The sequence below is a fragment of the Somniosus microcephalus genome, chromosome 13 (genome assembly GCF_052327205.1).
Source record: "Somniosus microcephalus isolate GS21.2 chromosome 13, FLI_Smic_1.0, whole genome shotgun sequence".
In the NCBI taxonomy this organism is placed as follows: Eukaryota; Metazoa; Chordata; class Chondrichthyes; order Squaliformes; family Somniosidae; genus Somniosus; species Somniosus microcephalus.
In genome coordinates this window covers 3,689,235-3,708,716 of record NC_140999.1, presented here as the reverse complement: position 1 = coordinate 3,708,716, position 19,482 = coordinate 3,689,235, and the positions used below count along the sequence as shown (strand labels likewise).

Genomic DNA, 19,482 nt, shown 5'->3' with positions numbered 1-19,482 from the left:
GATAATTTAACCCCTTTAGCCCCGGTAAATTAAGCCTGAGGATGAATCTTCAGCTGACTTGTTATCTTCAGAACCTCTGATGCACCAAATGCTTCCGATCACTAGCACGGGGATGGAGGGGAAGAGATGAAGGAATTGCGGCACAATCGCTTCCCTTCCAAGACGATGGCCTAGCATCTGTTTTTGATCTGCCTTCCTCTTCTCTCACTGCACTACCTTCTATTTATATTGAGAAAGCTTCTAGCTTGCAGTCGGACATTTTTAATGACCCAATCACTGTTTGATACGCTGAATCCAGGAATGTGACTCTGTCCAACTGTAGAAACAAACCACCAGGTGAGCAGGGAAAAAATTAATCGCTCTCGGTGGCGTGTCAGGAGAAATCGTGATTTGCATCTTTATGTTCCACCACTATCTCCCACCTTTCCTAAACTTTAACTCATTCAAAACTCTGCTGCCCGTGTCCTAACTCGCACCGAGTCCCGTTCACCCATCACCCCCTGTGCTCGCTGACCTACACTGACTCCCGGTTCGGCAACGCCTCGATTTTAAAATTCTCGCCCTTGTTTTCAATTCCCTCCATGGCCTCGCTCCCTCCCTATCTCTGTGACCTCCTCCGGCCTTACAACCCTCTGAGATCTCTGCGTCCCTCCAATTGTGCATCCCTACTCCCATCGCTCCACCATTGGTGGACGTGCCTTTAGCTGCCTGGGCCCTAAGCTCTGGAATTCCCTCCCTAAACCTCTCCGCATCTCTCTCCTCCTTTAAGACGCTCCTTAAAACCGACCTCTTCCTGTCCTAATATCTCCTTATGTGGCTCGGTGTCAAATTTTGTTTGAAAACGCTCCTGTAAAGCGCCTTGGGATGTTTTACTACGTTAAAGGCGCTATATAAATGCAGGTTGTCATCAATGTAAATATTTTCTGATATTTAAATCCTTTCATTTGAAAGAGTTTATCGTCCCAAGCTGAGTTGAAAGCTTTAACAATGAAGCATGTAACTGTAATAATCTAGTGATGGGAGACAAATAGGCCGTGAACCTGGGCCCTGGGCCCCAACCTGCCCCTGTGGGAAGGGAGGGAACTTCATGTCCAGGCAGTGAGGCAGAAGTAGGCCTCACCACCAATTTAGCCCATTTTCCGCTGCTCTCCTGCCCATAGCCTCGAGCTCCTTGCTAACAGAGGCCATAACACACTGTGTTATCAGAATGCCCCAGGAAAGGAGAGGCCTGGCTGGGACTCGGTTCAAATCCATTTCCCGGGCAACCCAGAGCCTAGTCCCCCAAAATGAGATTCTTCGTTAAGTTTAAAAAGAAAAATGGTTTCACTGAAGGGTTAAAAATAGAGGCGTGTAAAGTTAGCGAGTGATTTCCTTAACCTGGGTCTCTGCACCTGGGAGGAAGTGAGTCTTGTGGTCAATTTCGTTTTTAAAGAAACAAAACAAGATCTGCAACAGCGGAAGGTTAACAGTCCCTCGTCACTGGAACTAAAAAGCTGGTCTCAGTAAAAGTGGCCGTGAATCTGTCGGATTGTCGTAAAAACCCAACTGGTTCACTGATGTCCTCTCGGGAGGGAAACCCGCCGTCCTTACCCGGGCTGGGCCTACACGTGACTCCAGTCCCACACCACCGTGGTTGACTCTTCACTGCCCTTTGAAATGGCCCAGCAAGTCCCACGGTTACGTCAAACTGATACAAGAGGTTCAAGAAGACGGCTCACCACCACCGTCTCAGGGCAACTAAAGACGGGCAATAAATACCAGCCATGCCTAGATCCCCAAAAATTCATTTAAAAAAGAAACTTTTTAGGGAGCAGATGCTGAAATTGAGTTTGAGAATGCCTGAGGAGCAGACAGCAGCTCCCAAGATGGGCGCCAAGAAAGCCTTCAATAAAGGGCGGCGAGGAGGGAGAGTTACTCCATCTACATCTACAGGGTTCACCCAGACACCGGCATCTCCTCCAGGGCCATGGCTCGGGTGTCAGCCATGGCTCAGTGGGTCTCACTCTCTCACCTCTGAGTCAGAAGGTTGTGGGTTCAAGTCCCACTCCAGAGACTCGAGCCCCATAATCCAGGCTGACACTCCCAGTGAAGTACTGAGGGAGCGCTGCACTGTCAGAGGAGACGTTAAACCAAGGCCCAGACTGCGCTCTCAGGTGGACATAAAAGATCCCACTGAACTATTTCGAAGAAGAGCAGGGGAGTTCTTCCCAGTGCCTTGGGGCCAATATTTATCCCTCAACCAACATCACTAAAAACAGATTATTACAATTCTGTTTATGGGAGCTTGCTGTGCACAAATTGGCTGCCGCGTTTCCTTCATTACAACAGTGACTGCACTTCAAAAAAGTACTTCATTGGCTGTAAAGTGCTTTGGGACGTCCTGAGGTTGTGAAAGGCGCTGTGGAAATGCAAGTCTTTCTTTATGAGCATCATAGCGCAGACTCGATGGGCCGAATGGCCGCCTCCTGTGCTGTACTGTACTATTCTGTGACCTCCTTTGTGAACAATATTTTCCAGCCCATGACCGGGTGAAGCTTCCCACCTGGCCCTTTACAACGAGCGCCACGCCATCTGCTCCCGGGCGAACCAGACCACTAGGTGCCCACTGCTGCTGCCCATGTCGGATGGGACGAAGCGCGTGACACAAGTACGGCAGCTCCGAGTAACACTCCACAATGCACGAAAAGAACAACCGCACGGCGGGAAACCTTGCAAACTGAAATCCCTGCTTCCTCGACAGCACGGCTCAATCTCTGTCTGTAATTGCACGAGGCTCCTGTGGTGAAAATGTGTCGTGTTTTGTCCCGTCTCTCCCTGTCCCGGGATCAATTCCATAGAAACATAGAAGATAGGAGCAGGAGTAGGCCATTTGGCCCCTCGAGCCTGTTCCGTCATTTAATGAGATCATGGCTGATCATCCAAATTCAGTACCCTGTCCCTGCTTTCTCCCCATATCCCTTGATCCCTTTAGCCTTAAGAAATATATCCAACTCCTTCTTGAATATATTTAATGAATTGGCCTCAACTGCCTTCTGTGGTAGAGAATTCCACAGGTTCACCACTCTCTGGGTGAAGAAATTCCTCCTCATCTCTGTCCTAAATGGCTTACCCCTTATCCTTAGACTGTGACCCCTGGTTCTGGACTCCCCCGCCATCGGGAACATCCTTCCTGCATCTAGTCTGTCTAGTCCTGTTAGAATTTTATAAGTTTCAATGAGATCCCCTCTCATTCTTCTAAACTCTAGCGAATATAAGCCCAATCGACCCAATCTCTCCTCATACGTCATTCCTGCCATCCCAGGTATCAGTCTGGTGAATCTTCGCTGCACTCCCTCCATGGCAAGAACATCCTTCCTCAGATAAGGCGACCAAAACTGCACACAATATTCAAGGTGTGGTCTCACCAAGGCCCTGTACAACTGCAGCAAGACATCCTTGCTCCTGTACTCAAACACTCTCGCTATGAAGGCCAACATACTGTAATGTATGTACCTTTAAGGGGGGGAACTACTTTTTACAGCTCATGTATACTGTAGTACCGGCAGTGACCACACCTGTATATAACGTTGAGTAGTAATCTGTACAGATCAGTTGCAGTCTGAACCACGTTGAGTAAACACCGCTTGCACTGTTCTCCGCAGTCTGTGTCTGATTATACACGGACGTAACATTGGCGACGAGGCAGGTTCGAACCTACCTGCAACTCTGCATCACCTCCCGGGGATTCGTTCCTGGAGATCAGTGGATTGGAGGTCAAGGCCAGAGACTCGGGCGTCGACCACGGGCAACCGCCCAGTCATCCAGCAGAGACTCGAGAATTGCGGGGGAGGCTGTCGAGAGCCAGGCTTGGCTTTCCAGTCGAGGTGGTCCAGCGAAACGGGCTGGCAACAGGTAGTGCGCAGACCCTTCCCGGACAGCGGCGGGTTAGAGCCCGACCGAGTGGCACAGCAAAGGGCCGAGCAGTGTCGACGGGGGGGAGAGAGAGAGAGGGCAGAGCGCACAGGGCGCAGCCAGTGTTCAGGGGCCGAGCAGCATCGGAGAGAGGGAGAGAGAGACGCGCAGAAACCCGCGAGGCGCCGCCATTGCCACAAGAACCGGCAGCAATGGGGGAGGAAGGAAAGCGTGGGAGACGCCATTTTAAGCCGTTGGGAGATGCCATTTTAAACCACACCCAAAATGCCGAAGAGTGGCAGTATCACCGCATTTGACAATGAAGTCGAAGATTGGACTACATATGTCGAACGAATAGAGGTGTACTGCAAGGCAAATGGGGTGTCAGATGACAAGAAAGCGTCGGTATTGTTGAGTTTAATGGGTGCAAAGACGTATGGGTTATTGCGAAATCCAGTAACCCCAACGAAGCCAATGGAAAAGAGTTTTGAAGACATAGTAACGATACTAAAGGAACATTTAAACCCCACACTGCTGCTGATAGCAGAAAGATTCAAGTTTCACAAACGGAACCAGCATAAGGATGAAAGCAATGCTGATTATTTAACAGAACTGCGCAAACTATCGAAACACTGCCAGTTTGGAGCGGGACTGGCAGATACCTTAAGGGACAAGTTTGTGTGTGGGCTTCAAAGTGAAGGAACCCAGAAACGGCTTTTATCTGAAAAGGACCTTACGCTGGAAAAGGCTTTCAGCATTGCGGTATCATATGAAGCAGCAGCATGGGGCGCTGCAGAGATACAACAGAGACCGCAAGAATATGGCACAAACGAAATGTCATATGCAACAGAGAAGTGCTATCGCTGCAGCAGAACAACACACGACCAGAATGATTGCTGGTTCAAAGACAAAGGCCTAGAAATTGGGTTCTGGTCTTGCCAGGGCTGTAGCGCCAGAAAGTTTGCGCCAGCGGTAATGCGGCAGCGCCCGACGAAAATTCGGGTGCGCCGGGCCCAGACGGCGGCGGGCGCTAAAACCCTCCTTTAGCGCCTCAAAACGGGCGTGAACTTGGGTTTCCCGGCGCTAATCCCCCGGTGCGGCAGGCGGGGGAACTGCAGGCCTCCTCCTCCTGTTAAGGAGGAGCTGCCTGCAGCCGACAACTGTCCGGCGGATTGACCCGACATCTGAGCCCGGCACCTCGGGGAAGTGCCGGGCTCGCATGAGACACTGATCAGGGCCGCGGGGGGGGAATGCAGGAGTCCGGGAAGGGAGGTGCGGGCAGGCGGCCGCCGGGAACGCGGCCGGCCGCCGCTCCACCTTTATGCGCCGGCGCACACTGGGGGAAGACTCTGTTGCCAGAGTCTTAGTTGCACCTGCCACGGGCGAGGCGGGCGCAACTGAATTTCAGCTTGGGGCCGGGTTACCACGGCAACCGGGACGCTGCGCACACCGATGACGTCATCGGTGCCGGCGCAGCGCTACCGGTCTACCGCCGCGGAAGGGCCCCAGGCAATTTAGGAACCGGCGCCAATTGCAGCGCTAGGCCCTCTAGCGCCGCAAAATCGGCGCTAAGGGCACTGAATTTCTAGGCCAAAGTGTGCAGGCAGTGTGGAAAAGTAGGACACATAGCACGAGTCTGCAGGTCGGGAAAGAAAACCAGCAATAAGAAACCTACCAAAGGAAAGTACATGAAGGTACATAAGATGACGGAGAATAGTTCAGACGAACAAAAGAGTGATAACGACTCCGAAAGCAGGGAACTGAGTTGTCTGAAACTACATAATGTGATCACAACGGAGGATCACCAAACCATTTGGGTCACTCTCAAGATAGCAGTCGTCCAGGTAAAGATGGAATTGGACGCAGGATCAGCCCTAACAGTCATAAACCGACGGGACTACGAGCGGCTATTCTCACACATACCCTTGAGAGACACACAAATTATTTTGAAGACGTACACGGGGCAAAAAGTCTACCCCAAAGGAAAAATAAGGGTGACCGTTATATATAACGGTAAGGAAACACCAAAACTAGACCTGTATGTATTGCAAGATGGAGGACCACCATTACTGGGATGTGAATGGATCCGGAAAATACAACTGGATTGGCATTCCATACAGGCACTGACTGTGGCTGACAAAAAGGATGACGACGTCACACCTGGGCGACTGTCAAAGATCCTAACTGACGCGAAAGAAGTGTTCCAGCAAGGACTCGGAACACTAAAAGGCATGACAGCAACGATTAAAATTGAAGAAAACGCAAGTCCAAAATTTTTTAAGCCCAGCCGTCGAAGCAGAGCTGGAGAGTCTGGAACGTTCAGGTGTACTGTCCAAGGTAGACTGGAGCGAGTGGGCTACACCCATCGTCCCTGCGATGAAAAAGTCGTTGAGCAGCACGCCTGGGGAACCAAGGAAGGTTCGCATCCGTGGGGACTTTAAGGTAACAGTGAACCCGGTCCTTCACACCGTACAATATCCACTTCCGCGGATTGAAGATATTTTCGCCTCGCTATCTGGAGGGAAACGCTTCACTAAGATTGATCTGGCCCAGGCGTATCTGCAAATGGAGGTAGAAGAAGCATCAAAAAAATACCTCACAATCAACACCCATAAAGGTCTCTACCAATACAACCGGCTGGTATTCGGGGTAGCATCAGCTCCAGCTATTTGGCAGAGGGCAATGGAACAAGTCCTGCAAGGGATCCCAGGGACCCAGTGTTATTTGGACGACATCCTGATCACGGGCGAAAATGACAGTGATCACCTTGCCAACCTGGAGCAGGTGCTCACTAGATTGCAGGAATATGGGCTCCGAGCTAACCGCCCCAAATGCAAGTTTTTTAGAAAACAGATCTCGTATTGTGGCCACGTTATCGATAAAGAGGGGTTACATAAGTCCCCAGAGAAGATTGAGGCAGTAGTCAAGGCTCCAGCACCGGAAAATGTGTCGCAACTGAGGTCGTTCCTCGGGCTGGTAAACTACTACCATAAGTTCTTGCCAAATTTGTCTACAATACTACACCCACTGAACACCCTACTGCAAACTGGGGTGCCATGGAAGTGGAGTGACGAATGTAGACAAGCTTTCCAGAAGAGCAAAACACTAATCACATCGAAAGAGGTATTGGCCCATTACAACCCAGCATTACCAATTCAGTTGGCATGTGATGCGTCACCCTACGGCATTGGAGCGGTGCTGTCGCACAAATTCTCGGACAGCTCAGAGAGGCCAATAGCCTTTGCGTCACGATCACTAACCTCAGCCGAGCGTAACTACGCCCAGATTGACAGGGAGGCACTCAGCCTAGTGTGGGGAGTGAAAAAGTTCAATCACTATCTGCACGGGCAGAAATTCACCTTGCTGACTGATCACCAGCCTCTTGTCTCCATTTTTAATCCAGAGAAGGGCGTTCCAGTGATGACTGCGCAACGACTACAAAGATGGTCACTTTTTCTAGGGGCGCACCACTATGAGATTGAATATAAGGGCACGAAACAGCATGGAAATGCTGATGGGCTATCACGCCTGCCACTGCCTACTGTGGAGGAAGCACCAGCAGTGGATCCTGTCGAAATATTCCATTCGACTATAGTTGAATACCTACCGGTAACTAACGCTTGTATCGAAAAGGAAACCCGAAATGACTCGACACTGTCTCGGGTATATGATTTGACGGTGAAGGGATGGCCAGCACATGGCGACTCACTGTTGCCAGCATTCTCGACAAGGAGAGAACAGCTGTCAGTGTCTCGGGGACCTTGATGTGTGGATCCCGAGTGGTAATTCCACCCAAGTTAAGGGATAGAGTGCTCAATGAGCTTCATGAGGGTCATCTGGGAGGGGTAAAAATGAAAAGCCTAGCCAGGGCTTATGTGTGGTGGCCGGGAATCGATAAACAAATCGAGGACCAGACCAAGAGCTGCTCAGGATGCCAGAAAGTCCAAAATGCACCACCACAGGCCCCTCTACACCCATGGGAGTGGCCCTCATCTCCATGGCAACGGGTGCATATTGATTTTGCTGGTCCATTCATGGACTCAATGTTTTTAATAGCTGTGGATGCGCACTCGAAATGGCCTGAGGTCACCAAAATGTCCTCCACCACCACGGAGAAAACTATTGCAGCCCTACGAACCATTTTTTGCCAGGAATGGCTTGCCAGAACAGATTTGCTCCGACAACGGACCACAGTTTGTGTCCGAAGAGTTCCGGAGGTTCTTGAAAAAGAATGGGGTAAGGCATTACACATCCGCCCCGTATCATCCAGCCACAAATGGATTGGCTGAGAGGTTCGTACAAACCTTTAAGAAGGCAATAAAGGCTATGTACAATGACAACATTCCGCTGCAGCACAAGGTGGACAATTTCCTGTTCACCTACCGGAATGCGACACATGCAGTCACCAACCAGGCCCCAGCCATGATGTTCTTTAACCGAAGGTTAAGATCTCGCTTGGATTTGCTCAGACCAAACGTACGAAGAGATGTTGAGAGTAAGCAATTCCAGCACATCCATGAGAAGCCAACAAGGAGCTTCAATGTAGGGCAACCAGTCTTGGCCCGCGCCTACCGAACAGAAAAATGGCAGCCAGGAATGATATGCACACGGCAGGGCCCACTAATGTACACAGTGGACGTTGGGGAGAGCATTGTGAGACGCCATGCTGACCAGATCCTAGAGTCACAGGAACAAGTCAACCCCATGCCTCGCCCATACGTACCTGGTGATGAACCCGACGTACAGGTATCATCTACCCCAGAAACAGTAGCATCGGAAGCTGATGAACCAACCGACGACAGGGGGCCAGAATCGCCTCTGCACCAAGACACTCGGGAAAGGCGCTATCCAGAAAGGATCAGGAGGCCGCCCCAAAGACTGAATATATAAATAGACTTATTTTCAGCTAATGTTGCATGTTAAAAGTGTTAATTGTAATTAGTTTGATATTTAATTGTTAAATGAGTGTTATGGTACTGTTAATCTAAAAGGGGAGGAATTGTAATGTATGTACCTTTAAGGGGGGGAACTACTTTTTACAGCTCATGTATACTGTAGTACTGGCAGTGACCACACCTGTATATAATGTTGAGTCGTAATCTGTACAGATCAGTTGCAGTCTGAGCCACGTTGAGTAAACACCGTTTGTACCGTTCTCCGCAGTCTGTGTCTGATTATACACGGACGTAACACATACCATTTGCCTTCTTAACCGCCTGCTGCAGCTGCATGCTTACTTTCAGCAACTGGTGCACAAGGACACCCAGGTCTCGTTGCACTTCCCCTTCTCCCAATCTATTGCCGTTCAGATAATAATCTGCCTTCCTGTTTTTGCCACCAAAGTGGATAACCTCGCATTTATCCACATTATACTGCATCTGCCATGCTTCGTCCCAATCACCCAACCTGTCCAAATCAAATCCAAGCCAGACCCGGGAGGAGTCCGCTGATCTCGGCTGGTGTTGCGCTAGAATTGCCCTCGGGGCCAGAGGGGATAGTGGGCTGGGGTTCCTGCTCCCCAGTGACCCCCCACAGCCCCTCCCCCACTCCTTTGCTGGAAAGTGGCTGTCATGTGATACCCCCACGGTTGAATGACCACTGGGGTGAGGTTTGTTTTTCAGGTGAGTGTGGGTGTCTTCTGTGGGTTAAGACTGTGGTTGGGAGAATCAAAGGAGAAGCAATCAGGCTGCCTTTATATCGTTTTAGGCTCTGATTCAATCTCGGGGTTGAAAGAATTACTGTTCTTCTCATGATCCTGTTGGTTTGCTCTGATTTGGGGATTTTTCCACCCCTCTTTGCCTCTTATATTTGCATCCTCACTGGATAGAAAGCAGGTGCGGTGTGTGTGCTGGAGTGTGACAAACCCTCCTGGGTCTGTCTGTAGCAACATGCTAGAGACAAAGCTAAGCGATCCCACAATCAACGGATCAGATCAAAGCGCTGCAGTCCTGCCACATCCAGTCGTGAATGGTGGTGGACCATTAAACAACTAACGGGAGGAGGAGGCTCCATGAATATCCCCACCCTCAATGATGGTGGAGCCCAGCACGTGAGTGCAAAAGACAAAGCTGAAGCGTTTGCAACCATCTTCAGCCAGAAGTGCCGAGTGGATGATCCATATTGGCCTCCCCACCACCACAGAAGCCAGTCTTCAGCCAATTTGATTCACACTACGTGATATCAAGAAACAGCTGAGCGCACTGGATACAGCAAAGACTGTGGGCCACGACAAAATCCTGGCTGTCATGCTGAAGACTTGTGCTCTAGAACTAGCCGCGCCTCTAGCCAAGCTGTTCCAGTGCAGCTATAACACTGGTATCTATCCGACAATGTGGAAAATTGCCCAGGTATGTCCTGGCCACAAAAAGCAAGACAAAGCCAATCTGGCCAATTACCGCCCCATCAATTTACTCTCAATCATCAGCAAAGTGATGGAAGGTGTCATCGACAGTGCTATCAAGCAGCACTTACTCACCAATAACCTACTCACTGATGCCCAGTTTGGGTTCTACCAGAACCACTCTGCTCCAGACCTCATTACAGTCTTGGTCCAAACATGGACAAAGGAGCTGAATTCCAGAGGTGAGGTGAGAGTGACTGCCCTTACCATCATGGCAGCATTTGACCGAGTGTGGTATCAAGGAGCCCTAGTAAAACTGAAGTCAATGGGAATCGGGGGGAAAACTCTCCACTGGCTGGAGTCATACCTAGCACAAAGGAAGATGGTTGTGGTGGTTGGTGGTCAATCATCACAGCCCCAGGACATCGCTGCAGGAGTTCCTCAGGGCAGTGTCCTAGGCCCAACCATCTTCAGCTGTTTCATCAATGACCTTCACTCCATCATAAGGTCAGAAGTGGGGATGTTCGCTGATGACTGCACAGTGTTCAGTGCCATTCGCAACTCCGATAATGGCGAGTTGCTGCAGTGCACCTTGTAGATGGTACACACTGCAGCCACGGCATGCCGGTGGTGTGCCTTGCAGATGGTGGAAAGGTTTTGGGGAGTCAGGAGGTGAGACACTCAATGCAGAATACCTAGCCTCTGACCTGCTCTTGTTGCCACAGTATTTATGTGGCTGGTCCAGTTAAGTTTCTGGTCAATGGTGACCCCCCAGAATGTTGATGGTGGGGGATTCAGCGATGGTAATGCCATTGAATGTCAAGGGGTGGTGAATAGACTCTCGCTTGTTGGAGATGGTCATTGCCCGGCACTTGTGTGGCGCAAATGTTACCTGCCACTTATCAGCCCAAGCCTGACCGTCATCCAGGCCTTGTTGCATGCGGGCATGGACTGCTTCATTATCTGAGGAGTTGCGAATGGCGCTGAACACTGTGCAGTCATCAGTGAACGTCCCCACTTCTGACCTTATGATGGAGGGAAGGTCATTGATGAAGCAGCTGAAGATGGTTGGGCCTAGGACACTGCCCTGAGGAACTCCTGCAGCGATGTCCTGGGGCTGTGATGATTGACCACCAACCACCACAACCATCTTCCTTTGTGCTAGGTATGACTCCAGCCAGTGGAGAGTTTCCCCCCCAATTCCCATTGACTTCAGTTTTACTAGGGCTCCTTGATGCCAGACTCGGTCAAATGCTACCTTGATGTCAAGGGCAGTCACTCTCACCTCACCTCACCTCTGGAATTCAGCTCTTTTCTCCATGTTTGGACCAAGGCTGTAATGAGGTCTGGAGCTGAGTGGTCCTGGTGGAACCCAAACTGAGCATTGGTGAGCAGGTTATTGGTGAGTAAGTGCCGCTTGATAGCACTGTCGACGACACCTTCCATCACTTTGCTGATTGAGAGTAGACTGACTGTGACTACACTTCAAAAGTACTACATCAGCTGTGAAGCACTTTGGGGCATCCTGAGGTCATGAAAGGCGCTGGAGAATTGAAAATCTTTGTTTCTGTTTTGGGAGGTGACCGGATCAGGCTTGCTTATGATGCACTCTACAGTTGAATAGCCTGTTGACAATCCCTGTTGAGAAACTCGCGTGCAGAAAGGGGACTGGAAGGTGGGGGGCTGGAGGCGGAGGGGGGCTGGAGGCGGAGGGGGGCTGGAGCCTGTGGAACTGCAGCGCTGGAGAGAAAATAAAACAAAGGAAGACTTGCATTTCTATAGCACCTCACAAAGCGCTTTACAGCTAATGAAGCACTTTTTTTAAGTGTAGTCACTGTTGTAATGCAGGAAACAGGGCAGCGAATTTATGCACAGCAAGCTTCCACAAACAGCAAGGTGATAATGACCAGATCATTTGTTTTTAGTGATGTTGGTTGAGGGATAAATATTGGCCCCAGGACACCGGGGAGAACTCCCCTGCTCTTCTTCGGAATAGTGGCCGTGGGAACTTTTACGTCCACCTGAGAGAGCAGGCGGAGCCTTGGTTTAGTGCAGCACTCCCTCAGTACTGCATAGGAGTGTTGGCCTGGATTATGGGTTGAGGTGTCGGACTGACCCGTGTGGTGGTGTCAATATTGCAAAGCACCAGGAGAGGGCGACATTCTTTCACATCATGGCACTCTGGGTCGCTGGCTTTGCAACACTGGTGGAGAATTGAAAACTTGTTCTCTTCACCTAAGCTTTTGGGGAACACTCTGAAGGTCAGGTTAACCACATTCAGATTCTCTGAACCAGACTCACAATGTGGGAGAACAGAAACTCTGTACAATTACAGTGAGTAAACAGTGACTCTGTACAATTACACAGTGAGTGACCCTTACCCTGAATAAACAGTGACTCTGTACAGTTACACAGTGAGTGACCCTTGCTCTGAATAAACAGTGACTCTGTACAGTTACAGTGAGTGACCCTTACCCTGAATAAACAGTGACTCTGTACAGTTACAGTGAGTGACCCTTACCCTGAATAAACAGTGACCCTGTATAGTTACAGTGAGTGACCCTTACTCTGAATAAACAGTGACTCTGTACAGTTACAGTGAGTGACCCTTACCCTGAATAAACAGTGACTCTGTACAGTTACACAGTGAGTGACCCTTACCCTGAATAAACAGTGACTCTGTACAGTTACAGTGAGTGACCCTTACCCTGAATAAACAGTGACTCTGTACAGTTACAGTGAGTGACCCTTACCCTGAATAAACAGTGACTCTGTACAGTTACAGTGAGTGACCCTTACCCTGAATAAACAGTGACTCTGTACAGTTACAGTGAGAGACCCTTACCCTGAATAAACAGTGACTCTGTACAGTTACAGTGAGTGACCCTTACTCTGAATAAACAGTGACTCTGTACAGTTAGTGAGTGACCCTTACTCTGAATAAACAGTGACTCTGTACAGTTAGTGAGTGACCCTTACCCTGAATAAACAGTGACTCTGTACAGTTACAGTGAGTGACCCTTACCCTGAATAAACAGTGACTCTGTACAGTTAGTGAGTGACCCTTACCCTGAATAAACAGTGACTCTGTACAGTTACAGTGAGTGACCCTTACCCTGAATAAACAGTGACTCTGTACAGTTACAGTGAGTGACCCTTACCCTGAATAAACAGTGACTCTGTACAGTTACACAGTGAGTGACCCTTACTCTGAATAAACAGTGACTCTGTACAGTTACAGTGAGTGACCCTTACCCTGAATAAACAGTGACTCTGTACAGTTACACAGTGAGTGACCCTTACCCTGAATAAACAGTGACTCTGTACAGTTACAGTGAGAGACCCTTACCCTGAATAAACAGTGACTCTGTACAGTTACAGTGAGTGACCCTTACCCTGAATAAACAGTGACTCTGTACAGTTACAGTGAGTGACCCTTACTCTGAATAAACAGTGACTCTGTACAGTTAGTGAGTGACCCTTACTCTGAATAAACAGTGACTCTGTACAGTTAGTGAGTGACCCTTACCCTGAATAAACAGTGACTCTGTACAGTTACAGTGAGTGACCCTTACCCTGAATAAACAGTGACTCTGTACAGTTAGTGAGTGACCCTTACCCTGAATAAACAGTGACTCTGTACAGTAACATTTATGGGTTTGCGTTAGGTTGGTCTTGTCTGGCTGGGTGTCGTTCCGGGGACAGGTGGTTTGGTCCGGACGGGGTCGGAGGGCAGGGTGTGGGTTGGTCCGGATGGGGACTGAGCTAATGCACCTTTTATTTGTCTCTTTAACAGGGGGAGAAAAACAATGGTTTTGACATCCTTTACCACAACATGAAACATGGGCAGGTCTCTGTCAAAGAGCTGGCTGAGCTTGTGAGGGAAAGGTGAGACACTGGCACTTGTTCCCGGGAGGTCCTGCCCCCTCCGCCTGCCTCACCCTGTATCCATTTATTTTGTTAACTTAAACCCTGTGAGCTCTCGCATTGCTCGGTGGGTTGTGGCTCCGCTGGCGTTGGTGCTGAGCCATTGAGACCGTGAAGGTCCCAGGTTCCACTGCTGGTCTGTGCTGGGTTAGCTGATTAATGAGTGGAGGGTGCTCAGGGAACTGGGCGATGGAGAGAAAATCAGCTGTCATTCCCGCTTCTGATCATTATCCAGTGATCTCTACTGGGAAAAGGGTCTGTGGGTATTGTGTGAGGATGGTGTCCAGCTCGTCTGCGATGCCTCCACGCTCAAATATACCAGAAACACTGCAAGATCTCGTGCCTGAAGATTGGTCACTTGGTCGCAAGGTACCAGGGCAGACAGTGTCCGTGGAACCTGTACCCCAGTGAGAGTCAGTGCCTGTGGAACCCGTACCCCAGTGAGAGTCAGTGTCTGTGGAACCCGAACCCCAGTGAGAGTCAGTGTGTGTGGAACCCGTACCCCAGTGAGAGTCAGTGTCTGTGGAACCCGTACCCCAGTGAGAGTCAGTGTGTGTGGAACCCGTACCCCAGTGAGAGTCAGTGTGTGTGGAACCCGTACCCCAGTGAGAGTCAGTGCGTGTGGAACCCGTACCCCAGTGAGAGTCAGTGCCTGTGGAACCCGTACCCCAGTGAGAGTCAGTGCCTGTGGAACCCATACCCCAGTGAGAGTCAGTGTGTGTGGAACCCGTACCCCAGTGAGAGTCAGTGTGTGTGGAACCTGTACCCCAGTGAGAGTCAGTGTCTGTGGAACCCTTACCCCAGTGAGAGTCAGTGCCTGTGGAACCCGTACCCCAGTGAGAGTCAGTGCCTGTGTAACCCGTACCCCAGTGAGAGTTCGGGTGTAGTGGGTGTGCTCTCTTGTGACACTGTGCCCGGTCTTTGAGCTGTGGGTTGTGTGGAGTGATGGTGGGGTCTGTCTGAGTGCTCTGTGTTCGGTCTCCCTCTGACTCATTTGGGATCATACTCCAGGAATATTAAGTGTTAAAGTTTCGTTGCTTTTGTTGCCCACCTTAACTTGCTCAGTATTGTTATTTTGTAGTGAATAATTTCTCTGTGTTCACCCATTGCTCTCTCACCCGGCAGGGCGCTGATTGAGGAGTCGTACTCCAAGTCCATGACCAAACTGTCCAAGATGGTGAGCACCAACAGTCTGCTGGGGTAAGTACCGTGCGGTCTTCAGGACACGTTGCTTCCAATCCTTCCCCAATACAGCGTGAGACAGGCGGCCTTCAGCACCTCTGCCTGGGCTGGATTGACCCCAGGTCCCAGAGGGTGTGAGGTCAGTGTTGTGCTCGCTTGTACCAGCCGGCTCTTCCTTTCCCACACGTCTAGACTCTCAGACGGCTAGACTGGGTTCTGGTCACATTACCTTATCGGACACTCCCGCCTCATGAACTGGCCGAGGATTCACAGGAACTGGAAGCCCCTGGAGAGTTGAGTGTGGTCACTGCTCCCCGTGTCCCAAGTGCCAGGATCATCGTGTGGGTCAAGCGCGGTCAGCGTGGGGGCCGAGCGCATTCAGCGTGGGGGCTGAGCGTGGTCAGCGTGGGGGCTGAGCGTGCGTCGAGCGGTCAGTGTGGGTCGATCGCAGTCAGTGTGGGTCGAGCGTGGGTCGAATGGTCAGTGTGGGATGCACGCGGTCCGCGTGGGGGTCGAGCGTGGGTTGCGCGCGGTCAGTATGGGCTGAGAGTGGTCAGCATAGGGGTCAATTGTGGGTTGCGTGGGGGGCCGAGCGCGGTCAGCGTGGGGGCCGAGCGCGGTCAGCGTGGGGGCCGAGCGCGGTCAGCGTGGGTTGAGCGGTCAGCGTGGGGGTCGAGTGCGGTCAGCGTGGGGGTCGAGTGCGGTCAGCGTGGGGTGGGGGGCCGAGCGCGATCAGCGTGGGCCGAGCGCGATCAGCGTGGGCCGAGCGGGGTCAGCGTGGGCCGAGCGGGGTCAGCGTGGGCCGAGCGGGGTCAGCGTGGGCCGAGCGCGGTCAGCGTGGGCCGAGGGGTCAGCGTGGGTCCAGCGCGGTCAGCGTGGGTCGAATGGTCAGTGTCCTGAATCCCGGGGGCACGGAGTCACTAAGACAGGAGGTGGTCCCCCCCCTATTGAATTTAGACAGTAGCTGCAGCCAATCAGATGCCATGCGGAGTGTAACACTGCGAATCTTGCAGGACCTTCGCTCCGATGTGGGAGGTGTTTCGGACTTCAGCCGATAAGTTGGCGCTGTGTCATTTAGAGCTGGTGCGGAAACTCCACGATCTGATCAAAGAAATGAACCGGCTCAACGAGGAGCAGGTCAAAGTGCACAGAAAGGTAACGAGGGGTCGACGGGTTTATTCACATCACTTTTCTCCCCATCTTGCCATAATCCCCCCCGACCTCTCCCTGACCCTCGCCAACGCCCCTCCAATGACCTCCTCAGGGTGAGGGTGTGGGGTGGAGAGTATTTCATGTCCCACAGTTCTGGGCGAGCTATTGGTTTATGTACAAACCCCGTCTGCAGTTTCAGACTCGGAGATGTTTTGTGTAAGTCGCATGATCGGGCGTTATGTGACCAATCAAACTTCTTTTTAACCTCCCTCTCCTGCCCCCCAGACGAAGGAGGAGGTGTCAGGGACGCTGGAAGCGGTCCAGAACGTTCAATCCAGTGTCCAGCTCCTGCAGAAGTCCAAGGACAATTATCACAGCAAGTGGTTGGAGTGGGACAGGCTGAAAAAGGATGGCGCTTCTCAAAAAGAGATCGATAAGGTGACTGATGTCGAACGCCAGCATTTCAGGGGTTAACATGTCTGGGTTCCACACACACTGACTCTCACTGGGGTACGGGTTCCACACACACTGACTCTCACTAGGGTACGGGTTCCACACACACTGACTCTCACTGGGGTGCGGGTTCCACACACACTGACTCTCCCGGGTACGGGTTCCACAGACACTGACTCTCACTGGGGTACGGGTTCCACAGACACTGACTCTCCCGGGTACGGGTTCCACAGACACTGACTCTCACTAGGGTACGGGTTCCACACACACTGACTCTCACTAGGGTACGGGTTCCACACACACTGACTCTCACTGGGGTACAGGTTCCACAGACACTGACTCTCACTGGGGTACAGGTTCCACACACACTGACTCTCACTGGGGTACGGGTTCCACAGACACTGACTCTCACTGGGGTACCGGTTCCACAGACACTGACTCTCACTGGGGTACGGGTTCCACAGACACTGACTCTCACTGGGGTACGGGTTCCACGGACACTGACTCTCACTGGGGTACGGGTTCCACGGACACTGACTCTCGCTGGGGTACGGGTTCCACGGACACTGACTCTCGCTGGGGTACGGGTTCCACGGACACTGACTCTCACTGGGGTACGGGTTCCACACACACTGACTCTCACTGGGTTACGGGTTCCACAGACACTGACTCTCACTGGGGTACGGGTTCCACAGGCACTGACACTCACTCGGGTACGGGTTCCACAGACACTGACTCTCACTGGGGTACGGGTTCCACACACACTGACTCTCACTGGGGTACGGATTCCACACACACTGACTCTCACTGGGGTACGGGTTCCACAGATACTGACTCTCACTGGGGCATAAGGTAACTCAGCACAGGCCAGAGTTGGTTCATAAGAACATAAGAAATAGGAGCAGGAGTCGGCCATTCGGCCCTTCGAGCCTGCTCCGCCATTCAATGAGATCATGGCTGATCTTCTGCCTCAACTCCATTCACCGGCCCTATCGCCATACCCCTTGATGCCCTTACTAGTCAGAAATCTATCGACTTCTGTTTTGAATATACCCAATGACTGAGCCTCCACAGCCCTCTGGGGTAGAGAATTCCAAAGATTCACCACCCTCTGTGTGAAGAAATTTCTTCTCATCTCAGTCCTGAATGGCCTACCCCTTATCTTGAGGCTGTGGCCCCTGGTTCTAGACTCCCCAGCCAAGGGAAACATTCTCCCAGCATCCACCCTATCAAGCCCTGTAATAACTTTGTATGCTTCAATGAGATCCCCTTTCATTCTTCTGAATTCAAGAGAATACAGGCCTAGTTTACTCAATCTCTCCTCATACGACAGTCCCGCCATCCCAGGAATCAATCTCGTGAACCTTCGTTGCACTCCCTCTACGGCAAGTATATCCTTCCTTAGGTAAGGAGACCAAAATTGTACACCGTACTCCAGGTGTGGTTTCACCAAGGCCCTATATAATTGGAGTAAGACTTCTTTACTCCTGTACTCAAATCCTCTTGTAATGAAGGCCAGCATACCATTTGCCTTCCTAATGGCTTGCTGCACCTGCACATTCACTTTCAGTGACTCATGTACAAGGACACCCAGGTCCCTTTGAGCATCTGCATTCCCCAATCTTTCACCATTTAGGAAATGCTCTGCCTTTCTATTTTTTCTACCAACGTGGATAACTTCACATTTATCCACATTATATTCCATCTGCCATGTTCTCGCCCACTCACTGAGCCTGTCGAGATCCCCTTGAAGCCTCTTCACATCCTCTTTGCAACTGACACTGCCACCTAGCTTTGTATCATCAGCAAATTTGGAAATGTTACATTTAGTCCCCTCATCCAAATCATTGATATAGATTGTGAATAGCTGGGGCCACCCCTCTCGCTCTTGGGACGATGTGTTCTTTCCTCGCGCTCTTGTTGCAGTCACTGATGGATCCTGGCTCTTCCCCACAGGCGGAACACAAATCAAAGAAAGCTGCCGAGTCTTACAAGGCGAGTATCGAGAAATATCGCAGTGCCCGGTCCGACTACCAGCAGAAGATGGCGGAGGCTGCACAGGTTCGAGTCCGCGTGTCGCCGAGTCAGGGGAGGTCGATTTGTGAGATTCGAGAGTTAAATGTGTGGGTGAGATTGGAGGGGGGGCGGGGTGTGTGGGCGAGATTGGAGGGGGGGGCGGGGTGTGTGGGCGAGATTGGAGGGGGGCGGGGTGTGTGTGCGAGATTGGAGGGGGGGCGTGTGCGAGATTGGAGGGGGGGCGTGTGCGAGATTGGAGGGGGGGGCGTGTGCGAGATTGGAGGGGGGGCGTGTGCGAGATTGGAGGGGGGGCGTGTGCGAGATTGGAGGGGGGGCGTGTGCGAGATTGGAGGGGGGGCGTGTGCGAGATTGGAGGGGGGGCGTGTGCGAGATTGGAGGGGGGGCGTGTGCGAGATTGGAGGGGGGGCGTGTGCGAGATTGGAGGGGGGGCGTGTGCGAGATTGGAGGGGGGGCGTGTGCGAGATTGGAGGGGGGGCGTGTGCGAGATTGGAGGGGGGGCG

At 51.5% G+C, this 19,482-nt stretch overlaps 1 protein-coding gene across 2 annotated transcripts in view; it reads left to right on the top strand.

Annotated features, from left to right (window-relative positions):
• Positions 1–19,482, top strand: part of LOC147107981 (F-BAR domain only protein 2-like) — an 80,960-nt gene that overhangs the window by 22,601 nt on the left and 38,877 nt on the right. For both annotated transcript variants that reach the window (XM_086004355.1, XM_086004354.1), the window contains exons 2-6: positions 14,028–14,119; positions 15,284–15,358; positions 16,354–16,495; positions 16,778–16,930; positions 18,902–19,006. In XM_086004355.1, the coding sequence (XP_085860481.1) occupies positions 14,028–14,119; positions 15,284–15,358; positions 16,354–16,495; positions 16,778–16,930; positions 18,902–19,006 (567 nt within the window). The remainder of the gene's footprint in view (positions 1–14,027; positions 14,120–15,283; positions 15,359–16,353; positions 16,496–16,777; positions 16,931–18,901; positions 19,007–19,482) is intronic.